The 26856-nt window shown below is 45.0% G+C and overlaps 3 protein-coding genes across 5 annotated transcripts; 2 read left to right on the forward strand and 1 right to left on the reverse strand.

Moving 5' to 3' along the window:
- Positions 1 to 5: 5 nt before the first annotated feature.
- LOC108080510 (zinc finger protein 593 homolog) lies at positions 6 to 1002 on the forward strand. Of its 2 annotated transcripts, none has more exons than XM_017175286.3 (2): positions 6 to 152; positions 209 to 1002. In XM_017175286.3, exon 2 carries the CDS (start codon positions 339 to 341, stop codon positions 825 to 827), a length of 489 nt encoding a protein of 162 aa, XP_017030775.1. In that variant the 5' UTR covers positions 6 to 152; positions 209 to 338; the 3' UTR covers positions 828 to 1002. The 2 variants fall into 2 exon arrangements, with proteins under 2 accessions (XP_017030775.1, XP_070143893.1); XM_070287792.1 differs by having other exon boundaries at positions 16 to 147.
- Positions 988 to 5666, reverse strand: Cdc7 (Cdc7 kinase). Its single transcript, XM_017175272.3, has 4 exons — positions 5438 to 5666; positions 4759 to 5341; positions 4480 to 4702; positions 988 to 3188 (listed from the first exon to the last, which is right to left on the reverse strand). The coding sequence occupies exons 2-4, from the start codon at positions 5201 to 5203 to the stop codon at positions 1787 to 1789; spliced, it is 2070 nt and encodes a 689-aa protein (XP_017030761.1). The 5' UTR covers positions 5204 to 5341; positions 5438 to 5666; the 3' UTR covers positions 988 to 1786.
- A 197-nt stretch (positions 5667 to 5863) lies between these two features.
- Positions 5864 to 25919, forward strand: rudhira. Of its 2 annotated transcripts, none has more exons than XM_017175317.3 (8): positions 5864 to 6962; positions 11603 to 12756; positions 12827 to 13133; positions 13192 to 14149; positions 14219 to 14525; positions 14593 to 14846; positions 14912 to 15064; positions 23505 to 25919. In XM_017175317.3, the coding sequence occupies exons 2-8, from the start codon at positions 11873 to 11875 to the stop codon at positions 24059 to 24061; spliced, it is 3420 nt and encodes a 1139-aa protein (XP_017030806.1). In that variant the 5' UTR covers positions 5864 to 6962; positions 11603 to 11872; the 3' UTR covers positions 24062 to 25919. The 2 variants fall into 2 exon arrangements, with proteins under 2 accessions (XP_017030806.1, XP_017030804.1); XM_017175315.3 differs by lacking the exon at positions 23505 to 25919 and adding an exon at positions 17058 to 22046.
- Positions 25920 to 26856: the final 937 nt, after the last annotated feature.

The raw sequence follows: 26856 nt of genomic DNA on the forward strand, positions 1-26856 counted from the left end.
GGCCTCAGTGTGTGCACACCTCCGAACGGAAAATCGGTCCAAGCTATCGATAAACTCCAGTTATCGAGCCTTTACCACCGCCACCAACCAGCAGGCGAGTGTTTGTGCGTAGTAAATTTTAAAAACATTGTTTATCGGCGTTTAAAGGCAAGGTTAGTCTGCAGTTCAGCCACGTTTAAGGCGATATTAATAGCCCAACTACTTGTAGGTGGTTTGCAACCTCTAAACGATAAGCAGCAGCCGACGGACCAACTTGGACCAAAACACGTGCAGCGACGCAGCAAAACAAATCTTAAATTCACGTTGCAACAGGTGAACTATACACACACGGCCGCAAGATGGGAATGGTACAGAAGCGCAAGAAGATGCACTATGGCGACACTCACCTGCAGCGCCGGTGGCGCGTGCGCAACCGCCGTCGCGACCTCGACCAGATCGACGACGACATGCGCACCAGAAGCGCCGAGCTGATCAACCAGAACGTGGACCTGGAGAAGCCCGGCTTTGCCCAATTCTACTGCGTTCATTGTGCCAAGTACTTTATCGATGACACCGCCATGCAGGCGCATTTCCGCACCAAGGTGCACAAGCGACGTCTCAAGGCTCTGGAAACGGAGCCGTACACCATCGAGGAGTCGGAACGGGCCGCCGGCCGGGGAAGCTTCGTCAAGGCCAAGAAGCGAACAATGGAGACACAGCCAACCAAGGAGGAAGTAATTGCCGGCAAGCGCATCAAGGTAGAGGAAATTCCATCAACAGTCGATGCCGACGACAAGCCATCCACATCCAAGGCGAAGCGCAAGAGGGAAGAGAAGATGGAAACATAGTCGGGAGGGGGATTAACCAGGTATCTACCTAGATTAATGTGCAACCTACTTGGGTAACCGCGTACTCCAGCCTTCCCTTTCAACTCTGTTCTATAGAATGTCAAACGTATGAATATATTTTCGCTACTTCCCAGGAAGTAAATAAAGAAGCTCCACTGACTTTCCTCGGTATAAATATATTTGTTGATTCTTTATATATATATATATCTCCGTTCACAATTTCGCTTGATACATACAAATAGATGATATACTTAGGTGTTAGCTATAGCTATTCGAACTATACAACATGAGGATGCCCTTGCACTTGGGTTGCCTCTACGATTCTTCATTATATATATAAATATTTCACAATTCATTATCTTTCACTTCTTTTTTTATTTTTGGTATTCCTTTCCTATTGTTCATGATATATCAAAAAAAAAAAAAAAAGAAAACATTCCTACAAATCTAATTTTGTGTTGTTGCGGGACCCTAAGCAGCTTGAGGTAAGTCGGATGCGCACTGGGCACGGTACACTGGACTGAATTTCGGGCGCTACATGCATGAGATGATATATGGGTGTGCGTGCGTGTGTATGTACAGTGGTAGACATATACGCCGCCGCGCCACGCCGCCGCCGCCGCCGATTTTTGCCTTATTTGACGCGCCGCCGCCAAATTATGAAAATAACGGCGCGCCGCGGCGCGCCGCTGGTGCGGCATCGGCGCAGCTTCAGCGCGGCCTTCAGTGTCATTGTTCTTTATAAAACTTAAAAAAAAATAAATAACTCATTAAAATGGCCTTTTTGCCTTATTTGACGCGCCGCCGCCGCCGGTTCTTTCTGACTACTACGCCGCCGCCGCCGAGTCATTTTGACCTCTACGCCGCCGCCGATGCCTTTAACCATCGGCGTAAACCTCTATACAGTGGTGATATGTGCCTTATCTATATACAAATGACGAGACTGGGGTGTATGAGGACTAGTTCAATAATTTGTTGTTGATCGCGGTCTGCTGCTGGAGCTCCAGATCTGCCTGCTGCTGCTCCGATGTGACCATCTGCTTGTGATGACGCTGGCGTCGCACCTTTCGCGGCTGCTCGGCCACCTCCTCGGCGGCCTCTGTGAAAAACGGATGCTGCAGTGCCTCGGCGGCAGTGATACGCTTGTGGGGATTAACCTCCAGCAGGCGGTGCAACAGATCGTAGGCGCTGGCCGGAAAGCATTCGTAGGCGTCCAGTGGCTCCGTCACATACTCGCTGTCGTCGCACAGGCAGTTGAAGAAGTACTGGTCACAGTTGCGGCACACCTCGCACCGTCCGTCGGCGGACTCGTGGCTCTTGAGCAGCTTGGCGTCACTGAAAACGGTTCGGTGGCGGAAGCGCAGGCACAGCTTGCGCAGATTTAGAGGCCTCGACCGCTGGCTGAGCGTGATCATACGGTCGAGGGCCAAGGCCGTCTTTCGGATGGCCTGGTCACCGAATATGGTTACGATTTCGGCCAGGGCAATGAAATCGTTGGGCGCCTTGAAGAACGGATACACCGAGGACATGATGGACAAAAAGATCACGCCAGCTGCCCACACATCCACGGCTGTGGTCTGGTCCGGATACTTGAGTAGCACCTCTGGCGGCCGATAGCCCGGTGTCCCAGCCCGAGAGGCGTGCACCTCCTTCTTCATCAGACAGTTGAGGCACACGGACGGATTGGCAAAGCAGAAGCACTTGGAACTATTGGCAGATGCTCCCGATGCGCTCCTGTTCGTGTTGTACTTGCTGCCGGAGGCCGGAGTTGAAGCTGTGGATTGATCCTGCTGCGGCACCTGCTGCGGCTGTTGCGGCTGCTGCTGCAGCATCGTGGTCGGCTGCTGGCTGGGATTCGATCCATCGGCGGGCTGCGCCTCTCCTTGAGCAATCTCGTTGACCGGCTTCAATGGCATCTTGGTGCCCTCCTCGTGTAGTCGCATCCGTTTCACAGCGCCACCCAAACCGGCGTCCGCTTGGACATTTGCCTGCACTGCCTCCGTTTCCCGTTCCCGTGGCCGCTTGCTGTTGTTGTTGTTGTTGTAGTTAACTCCTGGATTAGCTATGGCGCCCATAACCGGCGGATTCGCATGCTGGGCCAGGCCAAAATCGACAAGAAGGAATTCGCGCCGTCGCCGGTTGTACAGGAAGTTGCTGGGTTTCACGTCGCGGTGGATGACATCGAACTTGTGGACATGCCGCAGGGCCACCAGCAGATTGCGCATGTACAGCCGGATCTCTGGCACGTCCATCCGCGTGTAAAAGTCATGGAAACGGTCGTGCGGCATGTAGGGCATCACGAAGGCGGCGGAGGCGTCGCAGCGCAGACAGCAGTGGATGCCCACGACGTTCTCCGTGCCCCTGCAACAAGAAAGAGCGAGATGGCGATTAGCGAAATTCCTGTTAGTTCCTGTTAATTTCTGTACTAGGCCCCCTCCTCTCCCACTCTCTTGCTCATTATTTACCACAATTGTTTGGGAGAGTGCTATTTTTAAAGACAATCAAATTAAATTTTATAAAATACGATTTAGTTAATCCTCGTTAGGATTGATTAAAGTCTTATCAGACATCTCAGGGCCTTTGATTTGTGCCCTGTAGATAAACAACACAGATACACCCACCCACACGCACACACCTGTGCTCTCCTGCCCACTCTGCGTGCGAAGGAGACAGAATAGCTTCGACGACGTCACACGCAGAACAGTGTTGGCAATTTAGAAAGTTAATAGCCAAATCAGGGTATTTACAATAACAATTCGCAAGGATTTTCAGGCTTGCCTAGCCCCTCTAGCCGGCTGCGTATCACTGGAACAAACCGAGAGCGATGGAGAAGATGCGAGATGGCGATGGAGAGTCATAATTATTGTCGCTGTGACGCAATTGGCTGAGGAATTTGCGCAAATCGCTTGAATAGACACAAACGGGAGAGGCGGGGGCGAATGGGTGGTGGGTGGTCAGTGGGCTCAGGAGCCACCCGGCTAATGTCAAACATAAACGCAACGCCCACATGCGACTGCTTTTGCTCTCCCTCTCTGTAATACGTATTATTTAGCCAGCTTAGCTGTGTGTCCAGCTCACCGGGCAGTTTGAGGCGGTATTGAACGGATACGGATTCGGGTTTGGGTTCGGGTTCAGCCTATGCGTAATCTAATCTCTAGCTGCTGGCAACTGCCGGCGGGCAATCGATATCAGACGGCTGGCTGGGATTGCAGGATTACACATACGCATATGTATGTATGTACGTACAGATGTGCGCGCTGTAAACAAACATTACAGCCGTCAAGGGCCAGAGCGGGACGGACTGAGAGAGCTGTGCGCGGCATTGTAACTGTAAATGGGCACGTGAATGGCGTGTGAAAGTGCAATAAACGAACGTCTGTGTATGTATGTTCGTTCGTTTGTTCATATGTATGTATGGATGTGTGGCTCCCCCTCTCGCCACCCTGCCTTGTTCGTGCGGCCGGCAAACTGAAATAAATTGCTATGACGTATGACCGGCTGACGTCGGTTAACGGCGTTTGACGCAGGCGAGGACGAAAGCCGCCGCCCGTCCATGTGTGGGTGGCCGGCCTCTGTGTCTGTGTGTGTGTATGGGAGTCAGGACGGTGGGCCCCAAGGGTTTATGGGCTAAGATAGAGGATAAAGAACCTACCCCATTTTGGTCATGCACTGCAGCTCCTTCATTATCCGATCCGGATGGCTAGTGGGTATGTGATGTTTGATGGCAAACTTTCGCCGCAGGCTCTCCGGTAGATTCGCCTCCCGTCGCATTGTGGCCAAGAGCACAGTGCTGAAGGTACCATTCCCGATGCGACTGTGCACATCGAATAGCTGGCCCACATCCGGAATGCGCACAAGAAGATCGGCAATGGCCTCTGCGAATTGATTTAGGATTAGCACTCAGACGCACACACTTCCGGCTCATGCTTACCTTCGCTCTTGTTGCGCGGTGGCTTTATCTGACCCGATCTGGGCGTGGTGGGCAGTGTGTCCGTCGCCCCTACACTTACTTCGCTAGCCACCGGCGGCTGCTGCTGTTGCTGTTCCGAGTTAGCCAACTGCTTGGCTTGCAGCTGCTTCATTGCAGCGGCGCCAGTGGGGCCAGGCCCGTGTCCCGTACTAATGGTATTAGGGTAGTACTGCTGCTGACGCGCTCCCCTCCAGGCCGCCGCGCCATTCGCATTGGCATAGACATGGCTCGGACTGGCCAACGCCGGCATGGCCGCCATTCCCTGCTTTGGCCGACGCTGCTGTGGCTGGGGATGATGGAAAAGCGCCTGCGAGTGCGGCGATTGCTGCTGATGGTGTTGGTGTGGGTGGGGATGATGGTGATGGTGCACGGCGGCCAGCTCGTGGTAGATGACGCGCTCGCCCATTCCCTGGCGCTCGGCCGCTTGTTCTCAGTGTCCAACGTCGTCAGATGGCAACTGTTCCTGGGCATCGGCGCTGCAGTTCGTTGAGAGTCTCTTCTAGCAATCTGTGGAGTTTGTCTGCCGTGCTCCTCGCGGTGTTTTCTGAAAGCAGTCAAATTTAGACATAAAATTTGGAAATTTAGAAATTTTGTTTGCAACTTTGCTATTAGATCTGTCAAACTGTAGCAGCCTACTTACTATCAGTTTCCGTCTCGTCTCGTGGTGATTCCAGAGCCAATTGCGACTCCGCGCTCTTGCTGCGCCGCCCTTCAATCCCGGAACTATGGCAGTGGCGCAGCTTCCGCTGGGTTCTGTTGCGAATCCCCGCTGTTACCGGCTGTATTATCTAATTCGCGGACAGATGCTGATGCTGATGCAGCTGCTGCTGCTGCTGCTGCTTGCTGAATTTCACGGCGGCACAAAACAAAGTGAAATGAAGAGGTTATTTTGTTGTTGAGGCAGCAGTGTGGCCAGTTTGGCGTAATTCGGGACAGATTTGCGGCTTTTGGGCTCACTAAAATAATATATCGTACAAAAAATATCGCAATATCGATAGCTATCACGACATAAATATATATATCGATATATTGATATTTTGATGTATTTTCACATCCCTAGAAAAAAAACAGACAGAAACAGAAATAGCGCAGCAACCAAAATAATAACAATTAATAATACTAAGTGTCCGCTGAACGATTACACAAAAATAACCGAAACGCCCGCTAGCCAGCCACCCAGTCTAGCTAGTACCAGTTTTTTTTTGTTACGTTTTATTGGCAACAAACAGTCGTCTTCGTCTCTCTGGGATAATTTTTTTTTTGTTTGTTGCGACGCATAAATCCGTTATTCTTAATCGATATAAGTTTTAACGGGCGTATTAAGAAAGCAAATCAAAATACAACAAATAAACAAGATCATTTGGCCACTTTAATGTCGCAGTTAATTTTTGTGAAGCAACAATAACAATAACAACAGCAGTAGCAACAAAAATCGTAAACGAAAAACGAAAAGAAACGAAACGAAACGAAAAATAGAAAAATAAAACGTACGACGCAGTCTGTCTGTATTGGTGGTGTGTGCGTGAGTGTGTGTGTCCGTTGTGCTGGCGTTCGAGTGTACGAGCGAGCGAGCCAGCAATAGGGCGGCAGTGGCAGCGAAAAGAGATTTTCGACATCATTTTTCTCTCGACAATTTTCAAACAAAAACTCAAGTTTTTTAACTTGAAGAAGGGGAGTTCGAAAAGGCGTAGAAAAGCTGAGAATTAAGTCCAGAACACTCCAATCGGAGGGCGTGGCAAAGACGGAAAGAAAGAAGGCGTAGAAAACAGAAGAGGCAAGAGGAGAATAAGAGGGAAAAGCAAAACGCAGTTTTGAGATTGTTGCTGCTGCTGCCGCCTGCAACGAAACAGAACAGAAATAATATAAATAATACAAATAATAATACAAGAGAGGCTCCAACAAAAGCAACACCAAAAAGGAAATCAACAAAGGCAAAAGCAGAAAACAAAAACAAAAGCCACAGAGAACGAGAGTGTAATCGAGAGAGCAGCAGCTGAAAACATATGATTTTTGTTTGTGTTGTTGTTTTTGCGCGCGCTCTGCGGAACGAGTGAGAAGTGGAACGCGAGGAATAACAGGAACGAGTGGCATTTGTTGCTGTTGTTGTGCTTCAGCTGCTGGCTGATTCAACCAACGGAACAGAAACAGAAACAACAACGCAAGTGGTAAGTTCTTCCTCTTCTAGCAGTTGTTTTTGTTTGACGCGCAAAAAAATTGAAAATCGTGTATTTAAGGAATCGAAATCATATGATGGAACTTAGGTAAAAAAAAAAAAATGCAAAAAACAACCTCCATTTATGCAACTATTTGTTTATTGTTTCTCTGTCGAAATCACAGACGTGTAAATTGTGCAAACAAAGAGCCAAAGAATAGAGCAAGAGAACGGAAAAGAAGCTTTGGACAGAGGGAGAGTGAGAGACAGAGGGCAAGAGAGCAGGAACATTTGCTGTTATTTAAATGTCAAAAGTAGTGGAAATTTTGTTTTGGCCTGTGACGCGAAAAAATATTATTTCAAAACACAAACAATGAAGGGGGAAAAAAATCACACAGCTACATTCGCTCACTCTCCCTCACTCGCCCCCTCTTCTCACGCACACAGGCCAACACAATCTATATGTACGTGTATGTGCGCATTAGATGGGCAACAACAAAACGGTGGAAACGGACTGAAACTAAATGGAACGAACTGATAGTGAACACATTAAGCACAGTGGAGTGGGCAGAGAAAAAGTGACTAAAAATTCGTTTTATTATAGTGAAAATGCTCTTGTTGAGTTTACAATTTACATCAAAGCGGTCAAAAAATGGACGTAAATTTAATTTAATGGTTTTAATGCATGATATTTGAGTTACGTTTATTAAAGCTCTTACCACTGTACGATGCTGTAAGTGTGCGAGAGAGGACAACAACAAAATTTCGTTGCAGCTGAGTTGCTCCCCATGCATTTGTGTGCATTCTATTGTATCTGTGTTAGATTTTTGTTTTCATTTTGGCCTCTCTTTCACTGGCTCTCTCGCTCTCCGACTTCTGTACATATTTTGATAATTGCTGCGAGTTTTGGCTCTTTGTTTTCCAAATGTATGCAAAAGCAACAACAACGACGTCCGTCGAATAATCAAAAAATAACACAAAAATATTTGGATGACACAAATTGTGTTGGATTCATTTACAAATTAAAATGTACATCAAAAGTGGCATTGCCCCCTCCCCCCAATCACTCCCATTTTCTGATTTTACCTAATAGAAATGTTTGCCAAAAAATTTGCCAACTTGCGGTTCGATTGTAAGAGGGGCGGGGGAATGTTTGGGCGAGTGGGAGGCGGCGGTGGGTGCATTGACAATAAGCAGAAACAAGAACCGAATGAAAACATTAAGAAAAAAAAATGTGAAAAATTCATTCCCCCTTGTCAGCACTACAGTCGAAATATTTTACATCGAACCAACCATTGTCTGAAAAGTCAGTAAACAAAATAAATATTGTTTTTAACGATATTTACGTTCTATTTTGATCTATAACGTAAAAAACCTGAGAACCGAGGGGTTCCTTTGTTTGCTCCCAAGGACTGCCAGAGGTTGGGGGATGGGTCGCGACTGTCTTATCACTTGCGGCTGTGTTTGTTTCGGGGGGTGTGATTGATACTATGTGGAAAGTGTTTCTCAATCTGGAAACCTCAATAGAAAATTATTATTCGGCCGTAATCAAGCCAGAGAATAATCAGCTGTGTGTGGGTTGATGAACCTGTGCTTTATAGAATCCGCTTCGTCGATACGCTATATCACGACCTAAAACACTTTTATTTATTTAATTTTATTTTCTTTATGAAATTGCATGTCTGACACTCAAGCTCTGTGTGTCTGTGTATTTTGAGTAACACCTGTTCGCAGCGTGAACTCGTGTGTGAGCTATTGTTGTGCCGAAAAAGATGGGAAACAAATAAAAAAAAAAAATAATTTTTTTTGGTCAAGTGTCTTTTGGCAATGGCCAGCATAAACAATGGGAGCCCCAACAACAAAAAGCAGCTCAGCACTGAACAGACAAAACACACACACACATGTGCACTCTATTTTGGGGTCTCTCTTTTATCTACGTATGTGTGATTCTTCTGCCCCCCTGGTTCCTCTCATCGTTGCATAAAGAAATTGCAGCGAACTTGAGCTTCGTCTTGTTCATGCGTTGGCCGAGTTCTCATTTGAACTTGTTCTGGAATTGATCGAGTGTCAAGGATACGTGTAAACCAGTGAGAGGCCAGCTGGTAACTGCCACAGTGGCTACTTGATAAAGCGAATATAGCGCAAAGTATAGGGGACGACAAGTTCATATTATTTATTAATTTAGCTAAATATTTTCATTATAGTTTACTCTTAGCATATACCTTTTGTATTTATTTTTCGTAAAGGCATCTGTATGACCTATAATTTTGATGTTTAGTTAATATAACATACACAAAGCTTGACTGTAACATTGGGGTGGTGCTCTTTCTCTCAACCTTTCTGTCTTTGTTGCACTCCCACCAGTGAATGGTGAATTTATGCCATTTGGGTTGCCTATTGCTAAACAAAGACAAATGCGTTACTGATGTCGCATAAGGTGAGAGCGAAATAGAGGCACTGGCACTGGGGGCAAGTGGGGTTCTGAGGGGGCGGAAGATGGAACTCTCTTGCTCGCGCACCAGCAGTCGTTGTGGGTGTGTGTGTGACATTGCTTGTTGATATAGGTTTTGTTTTTGTTTTTGTTGCGCGTGTGTCAAGCCAATTGAGGAATGCAGCGTATGCATATGCACTCCTCCCACCTTCGCCTTCTCCCCCTTCCGCCTTCTGCTTTGTGATACCGTTTTTAGGCTTAACCTTTAAGCCCTCCCTGATTATTAACCCCCCCTCACAATATTGTCTTAGGAATTTTAAGTTCTCTTAAGTGGTTTCCACTTGCAAAAATTTTTAACTAGTATTTGGCATTTTTTACTAGCGTTTAATTGAATCATTACGCCTTTACTGCACGACTTCGTGTCTTATCATCTGCCAATTGCAATTCCATGTGCTTATACTATGTGTGCATAGATACGTACATATATATATAATCGTGCTTGTTAATTACCTCATTTCTATCTATATAAAAATGGGACTTGTGTGGTGAAATATAATCAATTGCCATCGCACGTGGAAAAGTTTCGCAAAATGCATTTGCAACAAATCGAAACTTTAGTAATCATTGATAGGTTGTCCTTTAAATTTTAATGTAAAAGAAACAAATAATAAATGTTTCTAAAGGGCATACCATAAAGTCTGTCCATTCAGTCTGATTTTGGGCAGCTTTTTAAATTTAAAGATATTAACTAGTTCTTAAATTGTAAATCCAAACGTTAAAAGGGATCACTCCGTTTTATTATTCGCTACAATTATTTAATAGTTTATTTTCAGTTAATGCATTATAAGTCATCTATTGTTTAAGATACATTTGTATCTTTTATCATTTGTAGTATCTTTGATGGGTTAAAATATAAGCAAGTTCATTTGTGTGTGTGTCTTTATTTTTCTGTATTTTCTATAATTATTTAATAGTTTATTTTCAGTTAATGCATTATAAGTCATCAATTGACTGAGATACATTTGTATCTTTTGTAATTAATTCTATCATATGTAGTATCTCCGATGGGTTTTAAAATAACCAATACATTTGTGGGAATGTATTTCTTTTTCTTTAGCCGGACAACTGTTGCTTTGGTATTATCTTGCCTTTTAAGAGGACTTGGAAGAAGGAGAAGAAAATGGCCTAAACGGCCGCATAAAAAAAACAACTGATTGCTAGCCTCTGTACTTGCATATTGCATTCTGCTGTGCCCTCCGTTTGCTGCTGGCGAATAGCAACCACAAAAAGAAGGCAAAAACAAAAAGCTAATGCTAAAACAAATGGCCTGATGATTTCTGCGTGACTTTGAGGTTTTTATTGTTGTTGTTTGAAGTTTGTTTTTCGTTTTCTTTTGGCTTTGCAATACAAAAAGTGAAAAAAAAGGAAAACAATAACAAATATTGTTTTATTTTTGCGTTGATTGTTACGTTCAATTTGTAAGCATTATTTGGTGCTACTGTTGTTTTATTGCACTTAATTTACGTCCCATGAAACTGAAATTGACAAAAGAAACAGGGGCACAACCGAGAAAGTAATGCAAAAAAAATCAAATAAAAATAAATGCAAAGCTGAAAATACACGTAATTCGCTAATAAATTGGTAAGAGAAGTAAGGAGGTCGAGGCGGAAGGGGTGGCGTTGGGGCAGAGGCAGGCAGTGGGGGGTGGCTCCGTGCAAAGATTAAAGCAGTTTGATTGAGACAAAGGGAAAACAAAACGGAACGAAATGGAATGACCAAAGGAAACTATGAAATGTGCGCATTAGGGTGGACCTTTGTGGAATCTTAAATAACAGCTGGCATGATTGGACTTGTGTTTGGATTTGTTGTATTGGTTACTTTCTCAAATGTAGGAACTTGGGCTTATTTTCATCATGTGATGTTAATCGCAGGTTCATGTTATGACCTCACAGTTCAAATTTCACCATGCTCGGCAAGATATTTTTTTTGTTTTTGTCAAGATATTAAAAATGACTCGACACACTGCGTAGTATTATGTTCGTTCCGTGAAAGCTTGTTAAAGGGGTACTGTAATAATTTATATACACATTTTTTGTAATCAGGGTCCACCCCAATTGCTTACAAGGAGAGCCAACAGAGAGAACACGAGAGAACGTATTGCGTGTGTGTGTGTGATAGATCAATTTGTTTATTTACTCTCTCTCTTTGCTTTCTATTTGCAGTTGACAACAAAGCGAAAGAGCGGCGAAAGCGGAGAAAAAGAGGCGACAGATTCGATCCCAGACGCAGTGTCTCCGGGAGAGCTAGAACAGCTAGAACAGCAAGACTGCCAACCAACCTACTCCCGCCCCCCCCATATACACAAACACACACACCCACTGCCAGCCCTCCCTGCCCTCCAGTGTGGAGGCACTGCATCATTGGCAGCAGCTGTGGTAGCAGCTAGAGAGGAGCGATTCAGGAGCTAACCGCCCAGCAACCGCCGCCGCATCATGTCCGCGGACTCGCCTCGCCGCCATCCCACCGGCGTGGTCGGTTCCGGCCTTGGACCGGGGTCCTCCGTCTCCGGATCGGGTTCCGGTTCCAGTCACGGTCATGTTTCCGGTTCCGGCTCGCGAACGGGCACGCTGCCCGCCATTGTGCCGCCGCAGACAGTGTCGGACCGCTCCATTCTGGACTCGGCCATCGGATTCATCAACGATGTGACCTTGGCCAATCAGCCGGTTCAGGATCCCAAGGACACCATCACCTGGGCCCGATTCGAGACATGTGCGGATGTCAGCGATCCACGTTTCGGCGACGATTGGGAGCTGGAGGGAAATGCGGCGCCACCGCTGCTTCTGATTCTCGGCTACGGACTGGGCGTCCAGGTGTGGGCCATTCCCGCCAACGGTGAGGCAGTTGAGGTGCTATCGTGGCGCCATGGCGTCGTCACTGCCCTCCGAGTGCTGCCCACACCGGCGACGGCAGCAGCTCTGGACGAGAACGGCCGGGCAGATGAGCCCGTCGATGCCTTCGCGGAGAAGCGTCCCCTGGTGGCTCTTGTCGATGGTGGCAGTGCAGCGTCCAGTGGCCTCCTTGCGGGTAATTCGGGCATGGGCGGAGGCGGCGGCATCAGCACAGTCGGTGGCTCCGGTGGTGGGATTGGAGGCGGCGGCAGTGGCGCCGTTTCGGCAGCTGCCCAATTCAGTGCCGTTAACTTTCTGTCACTGAAAACGGGCGTCCAGGTCAAGACGATCAAGTTCAAGAACGCCGTGCTGGACATTCAGGCGAATAGATCGGCGGTGGTCATTACGTTCCACGAACGGATAGCCGTCTTCGATGCCAGGACACTGGAGGACCGTCTAACCATCACCACCTGCTATCCCAGTCCGGGGTGAGTACTTACCTTGTCCTTGTCCTTGGGTTGATTCCCAAAGCAAAAAACTACTGATTTATGCTTGCAGGATTAATCCCAATCCCATTGCCCTTGGCCCACGCTGGCTGGCATACGCGGAGCACAAGCTGTTGCACTCCAAGCGCAGCGGCGGCGGATGCGACGGCGAGGGTGTACCCAGCTATACGGCAACAGTGCTCAATGCGGCCAAGTCCCTGGGCAAGGGGCTGCGCGAGCTGGGCGAGCAGGTGGCCGCCGGATTGACTGGTGGCACCACCGCCGGCAGCGGTGCCAGCTCCAAGAGCAGCAGCTTCGATTCGGCCAGCGGCGGCCCGGATGCCAAGCAGTCGGGCGTGGTAACCATCATCGATGTGAAGGTGAGTTTCCAGTTCCCGGGATTTTGTCACCCAACTGACAAATATCCTTTGCCCACAGCATCCGGTAAAGGACTATAGCCCCACGTCGGGCACACCGCTGAGTGCAACGGGCGGCTCACAGGCAGCCGGTGATCCGATTGTTGCCCACTTTGTGGCCCACAGCGAGGCACTGGTGGCCATGGAGTTTGACAGCTCCGGTATGCTGCTGCTCACCGCCGATCGGCGTGGCCATGATTTCCATGTGTTCCGCGTCCAACCGCATCCCGTGGGCCCCAGCCTGGCCGCCGTGCATCATCTGTATGTGCTGCATCGAGGCGATACCAGCGCCAAAGTGCAGCACATTGCCTTCTCGCTGGACTCACGCTGGGTGGCCGTCTCCACGCTGCGTGGCACTACCCACGTCTTCCCCATAACGCCCTATGGCGGGGCCATGGGCGTGCGCACGCACACCTCGCTGCATGTGGTCAACAAGCTGTCCAGGTTCCATAGGAGCGCCGGCTTAGGAGCGGATGGTCGCTCCAGCTCACCGATTTCGCACTCGGAGAGCACGACGTTTGTGCAGTCGCTGCAGCCGTACCATAATCCCACATTGCCGCCATATCCCAGGCCGGCGGTGGTGCAGCCGCTGGCTCAGCTGCGGCAGCCTTTCACATTGGGATCACCGCCAGGATCAGCGGGTTTGGGCTCGGGCGTTGGAGGAGGAGGAGGCGGCAGTGGCGGTGGCGGTGGTGGCGTTGGCAGCATGGGAGTTGGAATAAATTCCGGCATTCATGGAGGCCCAAGTGGCAGCCATAGCCATCGGCAGCGACAGCGTCTGTCCTCGCTGTCGGATGACAGTGGGAAGCCGCTGAGCGTTTGCTCCATCTTTGCCAAGTCAAGATCTTGGCTACTGGAGCCACCGATGGCAACACGAGAGCAGCCGCATCGCGTCCAGCGCAAGGCGGTCGACTCGCTCTTCGTAATGGCCGGCCACGGGGCGTTGATCCAGTATGATTTGGACACGAAGCTGGCCTCAAGTGAGTGATGGCCATGTCCTGGTCTACTGCATCTCCAGCTAACACATTCCGTTTTCCCCTCGATTACAGATGTTGCCAAAGAGAAGATATGTGATGACACGCCCATCGAGCTGGAGGTGGAGGCACGCGCCCAGTGGAATCTGGGGCGGCGCAAGGATGGATCTCAAGAAATCATACCACCGCTGGGGCTGGACAATTGGCTGATCAAGGATCGCCATGCCAGCCTGCTGCTGGACAGTGCCCATCAATTTGACGAGCCGGACGAGCGGGCCGAGAGCTGGCTGGCCCAGGTGGAGATCATAACGCATGCGGGTCCTCATCGTCGCTTGTGGATGGGGCCGCAGTTTGTCTTCAAGAACTATAATACGCCCAGCGGGTAAGTAAATGGCTTCAGGATCGAGTCTGATTGGAATATATACAAGTTTATGTTTCCGTTTCCTCAGTTCCAATCTGAACCATGTGGATGCCGAGGCAGTGGAGATTGGCGTCACCAAGACTTCGACCACCACTCTGCCCTCGACGGCAGCTAATGCATCAGCTTTGGGACCGGCCATCAAGGATCGCTCCAGTCCTTTGAATATGCCCCTGAATGCAGCCACCTCGGTGGGAGGAGCTGGCATCGGCGGGGGCTCGTCGGGAATCACCACCGGTCGCAGTGGCACCGGAGTACCAGTGCTCATCGAATCGGGATCGTACAGTAAGTGAAGCCTAAAGGGGGACTAGGAGCTAGGGAGACTCAACCATTTTCTACCCCGATAATAGGCAGCATAGAGCAGAGTCCCAAGTTGATGGATCGCTTCCGGCATGGCCACTTGGACTCGGACTATGGGCATGGGGACACTCGTCTCAAGGAGGATCTGGCGGATGCCATGCGTGAATCGCCTTCGACGGCGGCGGCAAGGCGTGAGACAACGGGTAAGTGGAGATCCATAGTCAAATTTAGTCGAGAGTCCTTCGATATCGCATGTTGTGCAAGATCACTTGAATGCTAGCTAGCAGCGAGTGTTGATGTCCTCCTGGTTGGGGTCATGTGGAGGACATCAATGTCTCTGGCTAACTAGATTTCTTCGATGTCTTTACAATTCTCTTTTATTTAATGAATTGTTTACTCTCCTTAAAACATTTGTTTATTGTTTTTCTTTTGATTTGATTTAATGTTTATTTTTTGTTTTTGTTTTGGAAACACACATACATGCAATAGAAATACAAATACAAATACGAATACATATAAATTTCTTATGTTTTTTAAGTTCAAATGCTTTTAAAACGAAAATGTTTAATTCCAAATATTTTTTGGTGAAAAGTATAGAAAAAAAAGGCTATATATTTTAATGTTGATTATGAAACACCACGAAATTGGCATTGGTTGTTGGTTGTTGAGATAATGATGATCAAAATCAAATATGATATTGATACTGCTGATGATTATGATGTAATATCCCTCCTCTCACTTTCACTTTTGCATGATTCTTTCATAAAACTCCATTTCTCTACCATTTCACTTTCCCCACTCTCTCTGTGTGTGTGTGTGTGTGTGTTATTGTGGTGTGTTGGTGTTTTTTTTGAACCTTCAGTTGTTGTTGAACTTTTCTTCCTTGTTTTTTTTCATCGCTTAAGCAAAACCTAACAACAAAATTTTCTTTGGTGTTTTTTGTGAATCTATTTCTATTTTAATGCAACTAAATTTAAGCTAACAACATTTTTGACACAGCAGATATAACCCCTAGGAAGCCCCCCACCCCAAATTAAATTCTTCTCCAACACCACAGCTAGCTTTTTCACCATTATCTAAGGAATTTCATCGGGTTAATCTGATTGATCTTGATATCTAGCCTGGTTTTTCCTGGTAGAAGGCTTTTCACCACGATTTACCTCTGGCTTACACTGCTTACCATACCCTAAACCCTTTTCACCACAAATCCTTGGAGTAAGGAATCTTAATTATTGATGCTACCCTCTTCCCATTCTTCTGCAAGACTTTCTTCTACGGGTTCCTTCTTTGTTTGTCCCCCGTCTCTTGTGATTTGTTTCATACACTTTTAGTTTATAAAAATAACAAAAAAAAAAACAAAGCAATTCTTCTGCGTAAAAGTATCATTGCACGTGCGAGTGAGATAGCCTTTGTTGAGTGACTGAGGGCGAGTGAGATGGTGAGATGGGAGAGAGAACGAGAGCGAGAGAGAAAGAGAACGATTGAGAGGAAAGAGCACATGAATCTACATGAATCTTCTAATAAAAAGCCAAAGCCATTTAAGTTTCAAGAACGTTATTCAAAAATATATAATCACAAGTATACCAAATTCTCCAGTTTCTTACGTTTATTTCCCAAACAAAAAAGCATAATTCAAATGTAATGAAAATTAAAATTAAAAAAAAAAAACATCGTGTCTTGTCACGCTATTTTCTTAACTTTAATTTCTTTTCGTTAATCTTTTTCACACTAAAAAAAAAATAAGAGTTTCAAAGTATCGTTTTCGTTTTTTAAAAAGTTTATTTATTTATTTTCTGTTTCACGTTCGATTTTTCTTTTATTTGTTTTTTAAGTGTTTTCCGCTTTCTTTTCGATCGATCAACTGCTTCAAAATATAGTTTTTTTTTATAATTATAATATAAAAAAAAAAACAAGTTTACAGAGAGAAAAAAAAAACAATAAAAACAATAAAAACAAAAGACAACAAAAATCAAATATGAAAATGTATTGCCAAAAATTAAACAATTTCGAATTTCGAATCAAGATCCCAAAAAAATTCGCTTTTGGCTTTTTGTTTTTTGACGAAAAACAAAGAAAACATCAAATGCGCTTTTCTCATAATTTGTTTTCTCTTCTTCTTCTATTTCTCGTTTATTCTCCGCTCTGTGTTCCGCCCACCGTTTGTTGACCCGTCCGCCTTCGCCTCTATCTTCGAAGCAGATCACCAGGCTCCTGCTTCCTGCGGAGATCCTGCTGCTGCGCCGCTAGCTTCCTTGGAGGCAGCGGCGACAACAACAACGGCGACCTGTGATAATGCCTGCTATTACGATGCCCTCGCCGAGCACGAGAGCCTCAACGAGCTGGACGAATCGGAGGATGCGGAGGAGACCACCACCCAGCACTTGGACTCTGGCTCATCAACGATTTCCGCTCTGGCCTCTGTTTTGCCCAACATTTGCAGCTACTCGCGAGTGGAGAAAATGGTGAATCCCCTGGGAACGGTCACCGATCTCAATGCGGGCATCTCGGGCGAACTGCAAACGGATATGCTGGACGAGGTGGTGGGCCAGCTGGCCGCCGAGGATACCGTGATCCATGAGAACTGTGACGAGGCCCTCTTCCGTCCGGTGGTGGCCATATTTTGTAATGATCCCACTGAACGTCAAAAGTTGCTACAACGCAATCGGGATCGGGATGATAATCCAGAGCAGGCGGCCAATTGCCAGCCACCGGTGGTGTTGGCCAATAAGCTGATTGTTCCAGTGATTGCCAAGGAAGTGGATGAGGTGTTGGTTCAGAAGGAGAAGCAAAAGTCGCAGAAGCAAACGCACAAGGCGCAGCAGCAGCAGCAGCAACAAAAGCAGCAGCAGCAACAACAGCAGCAACAAAAGTCTCTCCGCTCTTTGGCCGCTGCCGAGGATGCAGCTCAAGCCCAGAGATTCGCCGAGTTGTCGCATCTCAACAAGCCAAAGGGCAACAACAATAACAATAAAACTGCCAGCCAGAAGAGTGGGAGTTGCACCTCGGAGGACGAGGCCGTTCCCGCTTCCAGCAAATCATCTGCCAAGAAGACCAAGGGTGGTGGCAGCAACAAGCAGCCAAAGGCCAGCGGGAGAGCCACGATTCTAGCGGAGAAGCCAAGGAGTTCAGAGCCAGAGATGGAGCCGGAGATGGAGCCTGAGCCTGAGCCTGAGCCAGAACCCGAACTTGAGACAGAGCAGCCGCTGGATTCCGATCTGGAATCAGATCATGCCGATAGCTTGCTGGCCAACAAGCGCAGCATTGCCGCTGTTATGGTGAGCAGTGCCAGTGCCCAGGGCTTGAGCCTGCATGTGGAGATGAGCACCACAAATGCGGACGATGAGGAGGAGCAGGATGAGGAGGATGAGGAGGAGTTGCAGGAAAAGCTGCCTATAGAAAAACTTACGAAAGAAAAGCCCGAAAAGGTTCTCAAGCAAGTGAAGCTGGTCGAGGATCCTGTGGTCACGGTAAAGATGCTTCCCAAAGCAGAAGAGGCCTTCTCCGATGACACAAAGAAAAAGGTCAGCGAGAGCTCAAAGAAGGCAAAACCAGAGACGACGATTGGCAAGAAAAGTGGCGAGACCAAGAGTCAGGAGGTTAAGGAGGCCAAGGAGGTGCCCAGAAAGAAGAGTGAAACTCCTGCCAAGGAAGAAATTAAAATTCTAGCTCCAGTGGACAACGTTAAAAAAGAGAAAAAGGAGTTGAAGGAGAAGTCCCTTCAGGAGAAGGAGAAACCAGAGCCGGAAAAGGAAAAGTCCCAGGAGAAGGAGAAGCCTCTGGAGAAGGACAAACCTTTGGAGAAGGAGAAGAAGTCTTTGGAGAAGGAGAAGAAGTCATTGGAGAAGGAGAAGCCTTTGGAGAAGGAGAAACCTTTGGAGAAGGAGAAGAAATCCCAGGAGAAGGAGAATCCTTTGGAGAAGGAGAAACCTCTAGAGAAATTGAAATCCATTGAGAGGGTAAAATCCACAGAAAAAGAGAAACCAAGCGAGAAATCCCTCGAAAAGGAGAAGCCGCTGGCAAAGGAGAAACCCCTGGAGAAGTCAGCCTCATCGGTGGTCACTCCTCTTCCCATTAGCTATGTGGTGAAAGTGGTGGAGGAATCACAACCAGCAGCAGCAACACCTCCGATTCCCAGTCCCTGGAAGATTGTCACCGAGGCCACAGCAACTCCCAAGCTCTCTGCTACTGTCCAGGACTATCCTAGCCTGGGCAAGTCGAGTCCGGAGAAGAAGCGGGATGAGAAACTGCTGCCCGGCTTGATTACGCCCCCGAAAGAGGAGCCAAAGTCGACACCACGCTCCTCCTCCTCCTCCTCCTCGGTCAAGGACAACTTTGAGGACTTTCTCAGCGGCCTGAAGCCGCTGGAGGAGTTGCCACCGCTGCCAGCCCTGGAGCCACTCGAAGTCCAGGAGGTGGCCAAGTCGCAGAGGGATGTGGAGCCCAACCAGCTGAGTCTCATCAATTTCGAGAGCCCACTGCAGGAGAGTGCGGCGATACCGAGGCGGATATCGCCACCACCGCGTGGCTTTACCGAACAGAACCTGATCCTGGCGCTCTGCGGTTCCCTGCACTATGAGAACGAGCAGGATCGGCTGAGGGCAGAGGCCGAGGCCGAGGCCGAGGCAGAGGCACAACCAGAACTAGAGGAACCAGAGACGGAGGAGCAGAGTTACCTACCCCTGGAAGCGATTTCAACGTCATCCCTGCAAAAGTCCACCTCGACATCGAACAACTCGTCCGGTTCCGAGGAGATTGTCATCATGGAGGGGCCCGCCAAGAAGCTCAGCAAGAAGCACAAGCGACTGAAGCAGCTCCAGCTGCAGCAGCAGCAGCGGGACCGCGAACGGGAGCCAGATGACGAGGAGCTGCGTCCGCTGATCAGCATCAGCATGTGCGATTCCCAAGTGGAGATGCAGAAGCTGGCCAAGACCCTCTCGGGCGGCGATGACGACGATGAGGATGATGAGCGGGAAAAGGAACTCGGACTGGAACTGGAGCTGGGTTTGGGGAAGCTTGAGGAGCCGGAGCAATCACTGCCCGAGGATCTGCTGCATTTTGGCAGCAGCGGTGCTGCGGCCCTAACTGTTACCACCGACAGCGAGGGACCCGTGCCGGCCACCACATCCGATGACAATCTGACCTACGGCCAGCAATCCTCATCCGGCAGCAGTGCCGCGCCGCACAAGCTCAAGACCAAGAAGCTGGAGCACAAGATCAATCTTATAGCGGCCATTGAGGCGGCCACCTCGTCGTCCACATCCTCGGCGGAGGAGAGCAGCGTGGAGACGACGCTACATACGGATAGCACGGGTCTGGGCCTGGGCTTGGGCTTGTCTTCGAGCAGCGCTTCCGGCGGAGTTATGGGTTCTAGTGGTGCTGGCAATGCTGCCGCCTCCTCCAGCCTGACCAATGCCGAGGGAGGCGGTGCCGTTGGTGTCGGAGGCGGTGGCGGCGTCACCTCGGTGGGCGTGACAAGCCCGCCGAGTGCCACAAAGAAGAAGACAAAGCGACGCAAGAGATAAGAATTAGCGATTTGTTTGCTGTGCGTCTTTAGCCTTGTGGTGCTGTGGCACCTGTACGCCGCCAATCGGGTGGTCCAATCCACCGGCGGCAGTGCACCCACTGCCCATGCCCTACAGCAGTCATCCGGGTCGGACCGGGTTCCGGGAGAGTTAAGAGAGCCAGGAGAGTCTGGTGAGCCAGTGGAGCGGGCAGGACGAAGCCCAGGGTTCGATTCCTCCCAAACCAAGCCCATACTGAAGCAGGAGCAGGATCAGGAGCAGGTTCAGCAGCGGCAGCAGGCAAAGTAGAAGAGCAGCAAACACAGAGAGAAAACATAGAGAAGGAGGAGAAGGAGGAGGCGGAGGAGGAGGAGCAGGAAGATCCATATTCATATATATTTCGGTGTGAGGGACATCCCCGCCAGGAACAGACAACCACGACAGATTCTAGCTTAATTCATATTTCAGCAAAAACCAGAAAACAAAAGCAAAAAACCATAAAACGCAAAAACACACAAAACACTGCAAAAAAAAAGAATTAAAATAATAATAATTGTGATTTATCGAAGAGATCGGAAAGTAAAAAGGAAATTCTAGTTTTAGTGCATAATTTAAATTGAAACAAAAACGAAAACTTAAACGATAAAAAAAAAAAACAAAACAAAAACGCGTGAAAAACCAAAAGAAAAAACATTAAAATGAGGAAAAAACACACAAAAAACAAATTTAAATTACTAACCAAACTTTTAAGTGCAAAGTTATATATTGTTAGCTATACGTTTCTATAAATTATACACTCTATATATACACACATTATATATAGATAAAAGGATATATATTTATATTACACAGACACGAGATTAACTTAATGCTCTCCAAAATTGTACATACAAAAATTGTAAAAGGCGCTAGAAATGGTAAAAACACACAAACACCCAGGACACTCGGTTGGAAAAAACACTCAATTGCGTTTAATATATATACAACAAGAAGATAATGTAGTATGCAGCTCCATATGGGCGTTCAATTCAATTTAAAATCATAATTAACAAACAAGGAAATAACCTCTTTGGGAGAAGCTAGATATCAGAGTTTTTCCTGCCTGATTACCCAACTGCGTGTGATTTTTGCAAGCAATTCAAAACAAATAAATAAACTACAACTAAAAAACTAATAGGAATCGATTCAATATCGATTAATTATCGATCACTAAACTGTCCAAATGTCACAACTTGTTTCAACTTGTTTCTAGGCTTTGCTTTCGTTAAGTTTTCTCTGTAAATCGTTCAAGTTTTTTTTTTTTTTTCCTTTCTACTCACATTTATCTATTTCGTTTTTATGTTTGTTTATTTATTGATTTTTTTTTTTTTTAATATTAAAAACGGTCTCCTGTAGGAACTTACAAACACTTTTATTCCGTTTTCTATGTTTATTTAAAGATTGTAAAAAGTAAAATAAAAAGAGAGAGAGAGAGAGAGGAATCCTATTTGTTTTCTGTATATAAAAAGATATCGTATAAAAAAAAGTTTAATGTAACTCGCAGTATTTATGATTTAATTAACGTTTGAGAGATGAAAAAAGGCAAGGAGACAAATGAGGGAAATCGCTAAACACTAAAATTTAATTAAATTAAATGATGTATCATTAAATAAATGCAATTTTAGTTAAAAACAACAACCAACAATGTGATCTTTCGTGGGGGAGGGGGGGGGGGGGGTTAAAAATATCGTATCATCTTCAAGACCACCTACAATGGTTTGCATTTCACTTATTTTAATTGGAATAAAAAATATATTACATTATTTACAAGAACTATATATTTATTATTTTATTTTAAGTGTGAAGGAGACGTTTCCGACCCTATAAACCATATATATTCTTGATCAGCATTAACATAAGGGGTTACATCATTAAAATTTTTGATTTTGATAAAAACTTTAATTTTCAAAATTTAAATGAAGTATGCAGATTTATTAACTGTAGAAAATCTTGCACAGAACAGTTTTCCGATTTAAAATTAATGCTCTTTTGGCCGAGTTATGATATTTTTAATTGAAAAAAAAAATCAAGAAGTTTTTAATATAAAAAATCAGATTTTATAATACAAAATAATATTTTTCTAGGTGAAGGAATCATTTCCGACCCCATAAACCATATATATTCTTGATCAGCATTAAAATACGAATCGTTTAAGCCATGTTTGGAGGAAATCAAATTTTGAGCCATTTTTGCGAAATGTGATAAGGGGTTACATCATTAAAATTCTCAATTTTTGACCTAAATTTTTTTTTCCAACTAAGTATGCAGATTTGTTAACCTCATAAAAACTAACACAGAACAGTTTTCCGATTTAAAATTAATGCATTTTTGGCCGAGTTATGATATTTTTTAATATAAAAAATCAGATTTTATAATACAAAATAATATTTTTTTAAGTGAAGGAGTCATTTCCGACCCCATAAACCATATATATTCTTGATCAGCATTAAAATACGAATCGTTTAAGCCATGTTTGGAGGAAATCAAATTTTGAGCCATTTTTGCGAAATGTGATAAGGGGTTACATCATTAAAATTCTCAATTTTTGACCTAAATTTTTTTTCCAACTAAGTATGCAGATTTGTTAACCTCATAAAAACTAACACAGAACAGTTTTCCGATTTAAAATTAATGCATTTTTGGCCGAGTTATGATATTTTTTAATATAAAAAATCAGATTTTATAATACAAAATAATATTTTTTTAAGTGAAGGAGTCATTTCCGACCCCATAAACCATATATATTCTTGATCAGCATTAAAATACGAATCGTTTAAGCCATGTTTGGAGGAAATCAAATTTTGAGCCATTTTTGCGAAATGTGATAAGGGGTTACATCATTAAAATTCTCAATTTTTGACCTAAATTTTTTTTTCCAACTAAGTATGCAGATTTGTTAACCTCATAAAAACTAACATAACACCGCTTTCCGAATCGAAATTAATGCATTTTTGGCTTAGTTATGATATATTTTAATTGTTACACCTGCAAGGGTATACAAACTTTGGCTGGCCAAAGTTAGCTTTCTTTCTTGTTTTCATTTAAATTTAAGCAGATTGTGAACTTGTTTCTAATTCATTCCCCCCGCCCTCTCAAATTCTAGGCAACTATTTCACCAAGGATCAATTGGACGGCCTCACTGCGCACAACAACAACAACAACATCAACAACAATATAATTCCAACCAAAGGCAACACACCGAATTCGAATCCGAATGCCACGACCTCGATGCCGATGATGAACCACAAGTCACAGAAATTGGAGGCCACGGAGGCAGCCACCGACTATCCGATACGGCAGTCATTTGGCGAACTCTCGACGGTGGTCAACATCGATGTGTTCGATGACCAACTGAGTATGAGCAGCATTAGCACCAACAGCCGGCTGTCGCTGGAGGGACCGCCGTCGCAGTCATCGCCGCCATTGAGCCTCACGAATGGAAGCAGCGGCGGTGGCCTGATGGACACCAATTTGATGCACTTTAGCGAGAGTGCTGGCATAGCTGGAACTGCAGGACGTCAGCCATTCGAGGTGGATGTGCCACTGGATGGCGAGGATGATGAGGATCAGGATGAGGACGAGGACGAGGATGAGGAGGAGAGCAGGCGGCAGCGGCAGCGGGATAGAGCAGAGATTCGTCTGGGCAGGCGGAATTTGTGAGAGTTAATGCAACGGGCGGGCCTAATTGGTGGCCAGCTCCAGCTGCGACGCATCTGCAGCCAGCTCTTTAGTCCGCGGTCCGCCGAGGAGACCTAGATTCCTTGATACCACCCCTGGTGCTAGCCTTTCCACTCTTCATCTTCTTTGTTTCTGTTTCGCCGCCGAGCTATCCTAGCTTAATTTAGCTTCTTTTCCAAAGTAGTCCAAATAGTCGGCCATTTTTTATAATTATAATTATTTTTTTTAATGTTTTACCACACACACACACACCCCACAACAACAAAAAAAAACTAGAATGTGAAATGCCAATGCAATAAAAAATCGAGAGATATATAAGCATAAGAAATAGATCAGATCAGAGAGACCTCAGCTGAATGCCGTGATATTTAAAATAAAATTTAACAAACAAAAGAATATATAAAAAGAAAACAGAGACAGGAGAGCAAAGTGTGTGTAAGAGAGAGAGAGAGAGGCGAAAAACAATACAATATTTTAAATATAAACCACAATTGAACCACAAAATACAAACTACAAAAATATGAAATAGTTGTAATAGTTATTACTTCAACTACTTAATCCCTAGCCTTAAAAAAAGCTTCTTAAGCCCCAAAAAAATGATAAAAAAAATACAAAAATCGGTGAAGATATTCCGTATTCTTTTCTACATTATATTCTATTTCTTTTTGTTGTTTCCAATTTTGTACCTTAGTTAAGTAGGAACTTAGTTTTTTTTATACTTTTCTATATAAGAACATTCAAAGTCCAGTTGAGAATATCCCACTCGGTACACGGTGCGTTTAGCTGCCCTAAGCTATTATTATTATAAACTAACACCTGTTTTCTATACAATGTAAACAAGTTTTGAGTCTGCCTATATATTCTTTCATTTCTTTAAACTCTTCTCTGATTTTAATTCATTCCAGAACAAAACAAAAACAGAAGAAACCCTCACCACATGCAACAATAAAAAACGTTAAAGTAAAGTCAGTGAAAAAGTGAAAAAAAACATATCCATTTACAAGAAATATGTATACAATATTAAAATATATATACAAATATTGCCTCAACCTTTTTTTTCAATACATACCAAAAAGTAAGAGAAAAATCCACAAGTCTTGAGAGAAAACCATTGTTCAAACTTCAGAAAACATTACATCTACTATATAAATATATTTTTGTAAACATAAATAGATATATTTAGAGACGAGCATACCAAAATAATGAGAGTTAAATCGCAGTTAAAGCAATGAGAACTTTGGCTCTTGTTGCCGCTTCCTGTTTCCACCTAAAAAAAAAATTAAGAAAACTGAGAAAAAACAGAGTAATACACACACACACACACACACGCATACTGCTGGCCAGGTTGAGGTTGTGGATTTAGGATCAAGTTTTTTATACACATCTGAGAGATAAAAAGGAAGCGGATAAGCAGAATGAGCATATTTTTTATACTTGCAAGCAACTCTCTTGTTTTCAGTTTGTGTTTCGATATGACTTCCCTTATATACACATACAAATATATATAAATATATATACATATGCAGATTGGCAGACAATTTACTTAAACTTTAAGTCTTAAAGAACCCTATATCTACATATATATATTCCTACGTATACATATGGTCATTCTATATACAATGTCCATTTCATGTCGTCGCCTGTCTTTTCCCTTAGTTAATCCAAAATTATAATAAAAATTATTACAAACAACAAAAAAACAAAAACTAAACAAAAATTATTATATACAAAAACAAAATACAACTTAAAAAGAAATCCATTTGTATAACCGAATGTGTCATAGAATTCATTTTTAGGGTTCGATCCTAGAGTCGAGCCCACCATATATTATAATAATAAATATATATAAACTTAAAAACCAAATTAACAAGTTTTATTTAAAAAAAAGGTGTAAGGTAAGTGTAATAATTATTGCGGGATGCAAAATCTTACAAGTAATCGCTGAAGATTTGATTTTACTTTCACATTTTCTACTATATTCCATATTCTTTAGACTCTTTACTTTCAGTCATCCTTCAAAGTCATTATAATATTATAAAATTTAGAGCGAAAACGAAAATGATTCCATCGTGGCGGAGTTTCCTCTCGTCACAGTCCACCGGGAATGTGAACCGACGCCGCCTAGCCGATAATATTGTACCAGAAGCCATAATAGACTTGACTGGGGATGACGACGAGGAGGAGGCAGCAGTCCCCCCCGAAAGTCCTTTCTGCTACAAATGCCCCATATGCATTGATGACCTGCTGTGCCCAATTGCAACCAATTGTGGCCACGTCTTTTGCTCTGATTGCCTCAGTTCTTGCTTGAACATCAGATACTCGTGCCCCTTGTGCAACACGGATATAACCAACTTGCAACGCTTATACATGTGAGCTCCAGTTTATATATTTTTACCACAAACCAGCCATGTTCTACATCATATTACACTTAATAAAGACGACTGTTATTGTTATTGTTAATGTACAGGCACTGTTTTATTTTTTAAAATTATTTTTTGGGAAAAATTTAAATAAAAAGTATCCACCAAAAGTATCAACCACTTGATTGCAACAACAACCCCTTTACAACAACATCCCTGCAGCAGCCCATCAAAATTTCCAAAAATTTCTATGCAATTCGCCCGTTTCCCAAATTGGGGTAACAGGCGAACAGAAACCAGCAGCAAGCAACTGAAAACTGGTATAAACTGTTATAAAAATCCCAAGTTTCAAACCATTTAGTTGTCCTAAAGTAACGGTTCTCAAAAGAGGAGAACGCACACTAGGCATGCCTCTCG

Source organism: Drosophila kikkawai, chromosome X (genome assembly GCF_030179895.1).
Source record: "Drosophila kikkawai strain 14028-0561.14 chromosome X, DkikHiC1v2, whole genome shotgun sequence".
Lineage (NCBI taxonomy): Eukaryota > Metazoa > Arthropoda > Insecta > Diptera > Drosophilidae > Drosophila > Drosophila kikkawai.

Excerpts from the sequence above, each read along its gene's own strand:
- rudhira (XM_017175315.3), top strand. The coding sequence starts at position 11,873 with ATGTCCGCGGACTCGCCTCGCCGCCATCCCACCGGCGTGGTCGGTTCC. Across the intron at positions 14,150-14,218 it reads GGACACGAAGCTGGCCTCAA|ATGTTGCCAAAGAGAAGATA; the intron begins GTGAGTGATGGC and ends CCTCGATTACAG. Across the intron at positions 14,847-14,911 it reads CATCGAATCGGGATCGTACA|GCAGCATAGAGCAGAGTCCC; the intron begins GTAAGTGAAGCC and ends CCCCGATAATAG.
- LOC108080510 (XM_017175286.3), top strand. The coding sequence starts at position 339 with ATGGGAATGGTACAGAAGCGCAAGAAGATGCACTATGGCGACACTCAC.
- Cdc7 (XM_017175272.3), bottom strand. The coding sequence starts at position 5,203 with ATGGGCGAGCGCGTCATCTACCACGAGCTGGCCGCCGTGCACCATCAC. Across the intron at positions 4,703-4,758 it reads ACCGCGCAACAAGAGCGAAG|AGGCCATTGCCGATCTTCTT; the intron begins GTAAGCATGAGC and ends ATCAATTCGCAG. Across the intron at positions 3,189-4,479 it reads CAGTGCATGACCAAAATGGG|GGGCACGGAGAACGTCGTGG; the intron begins GTAGGTTCTTTA and ends TTCTTGTTGCAG.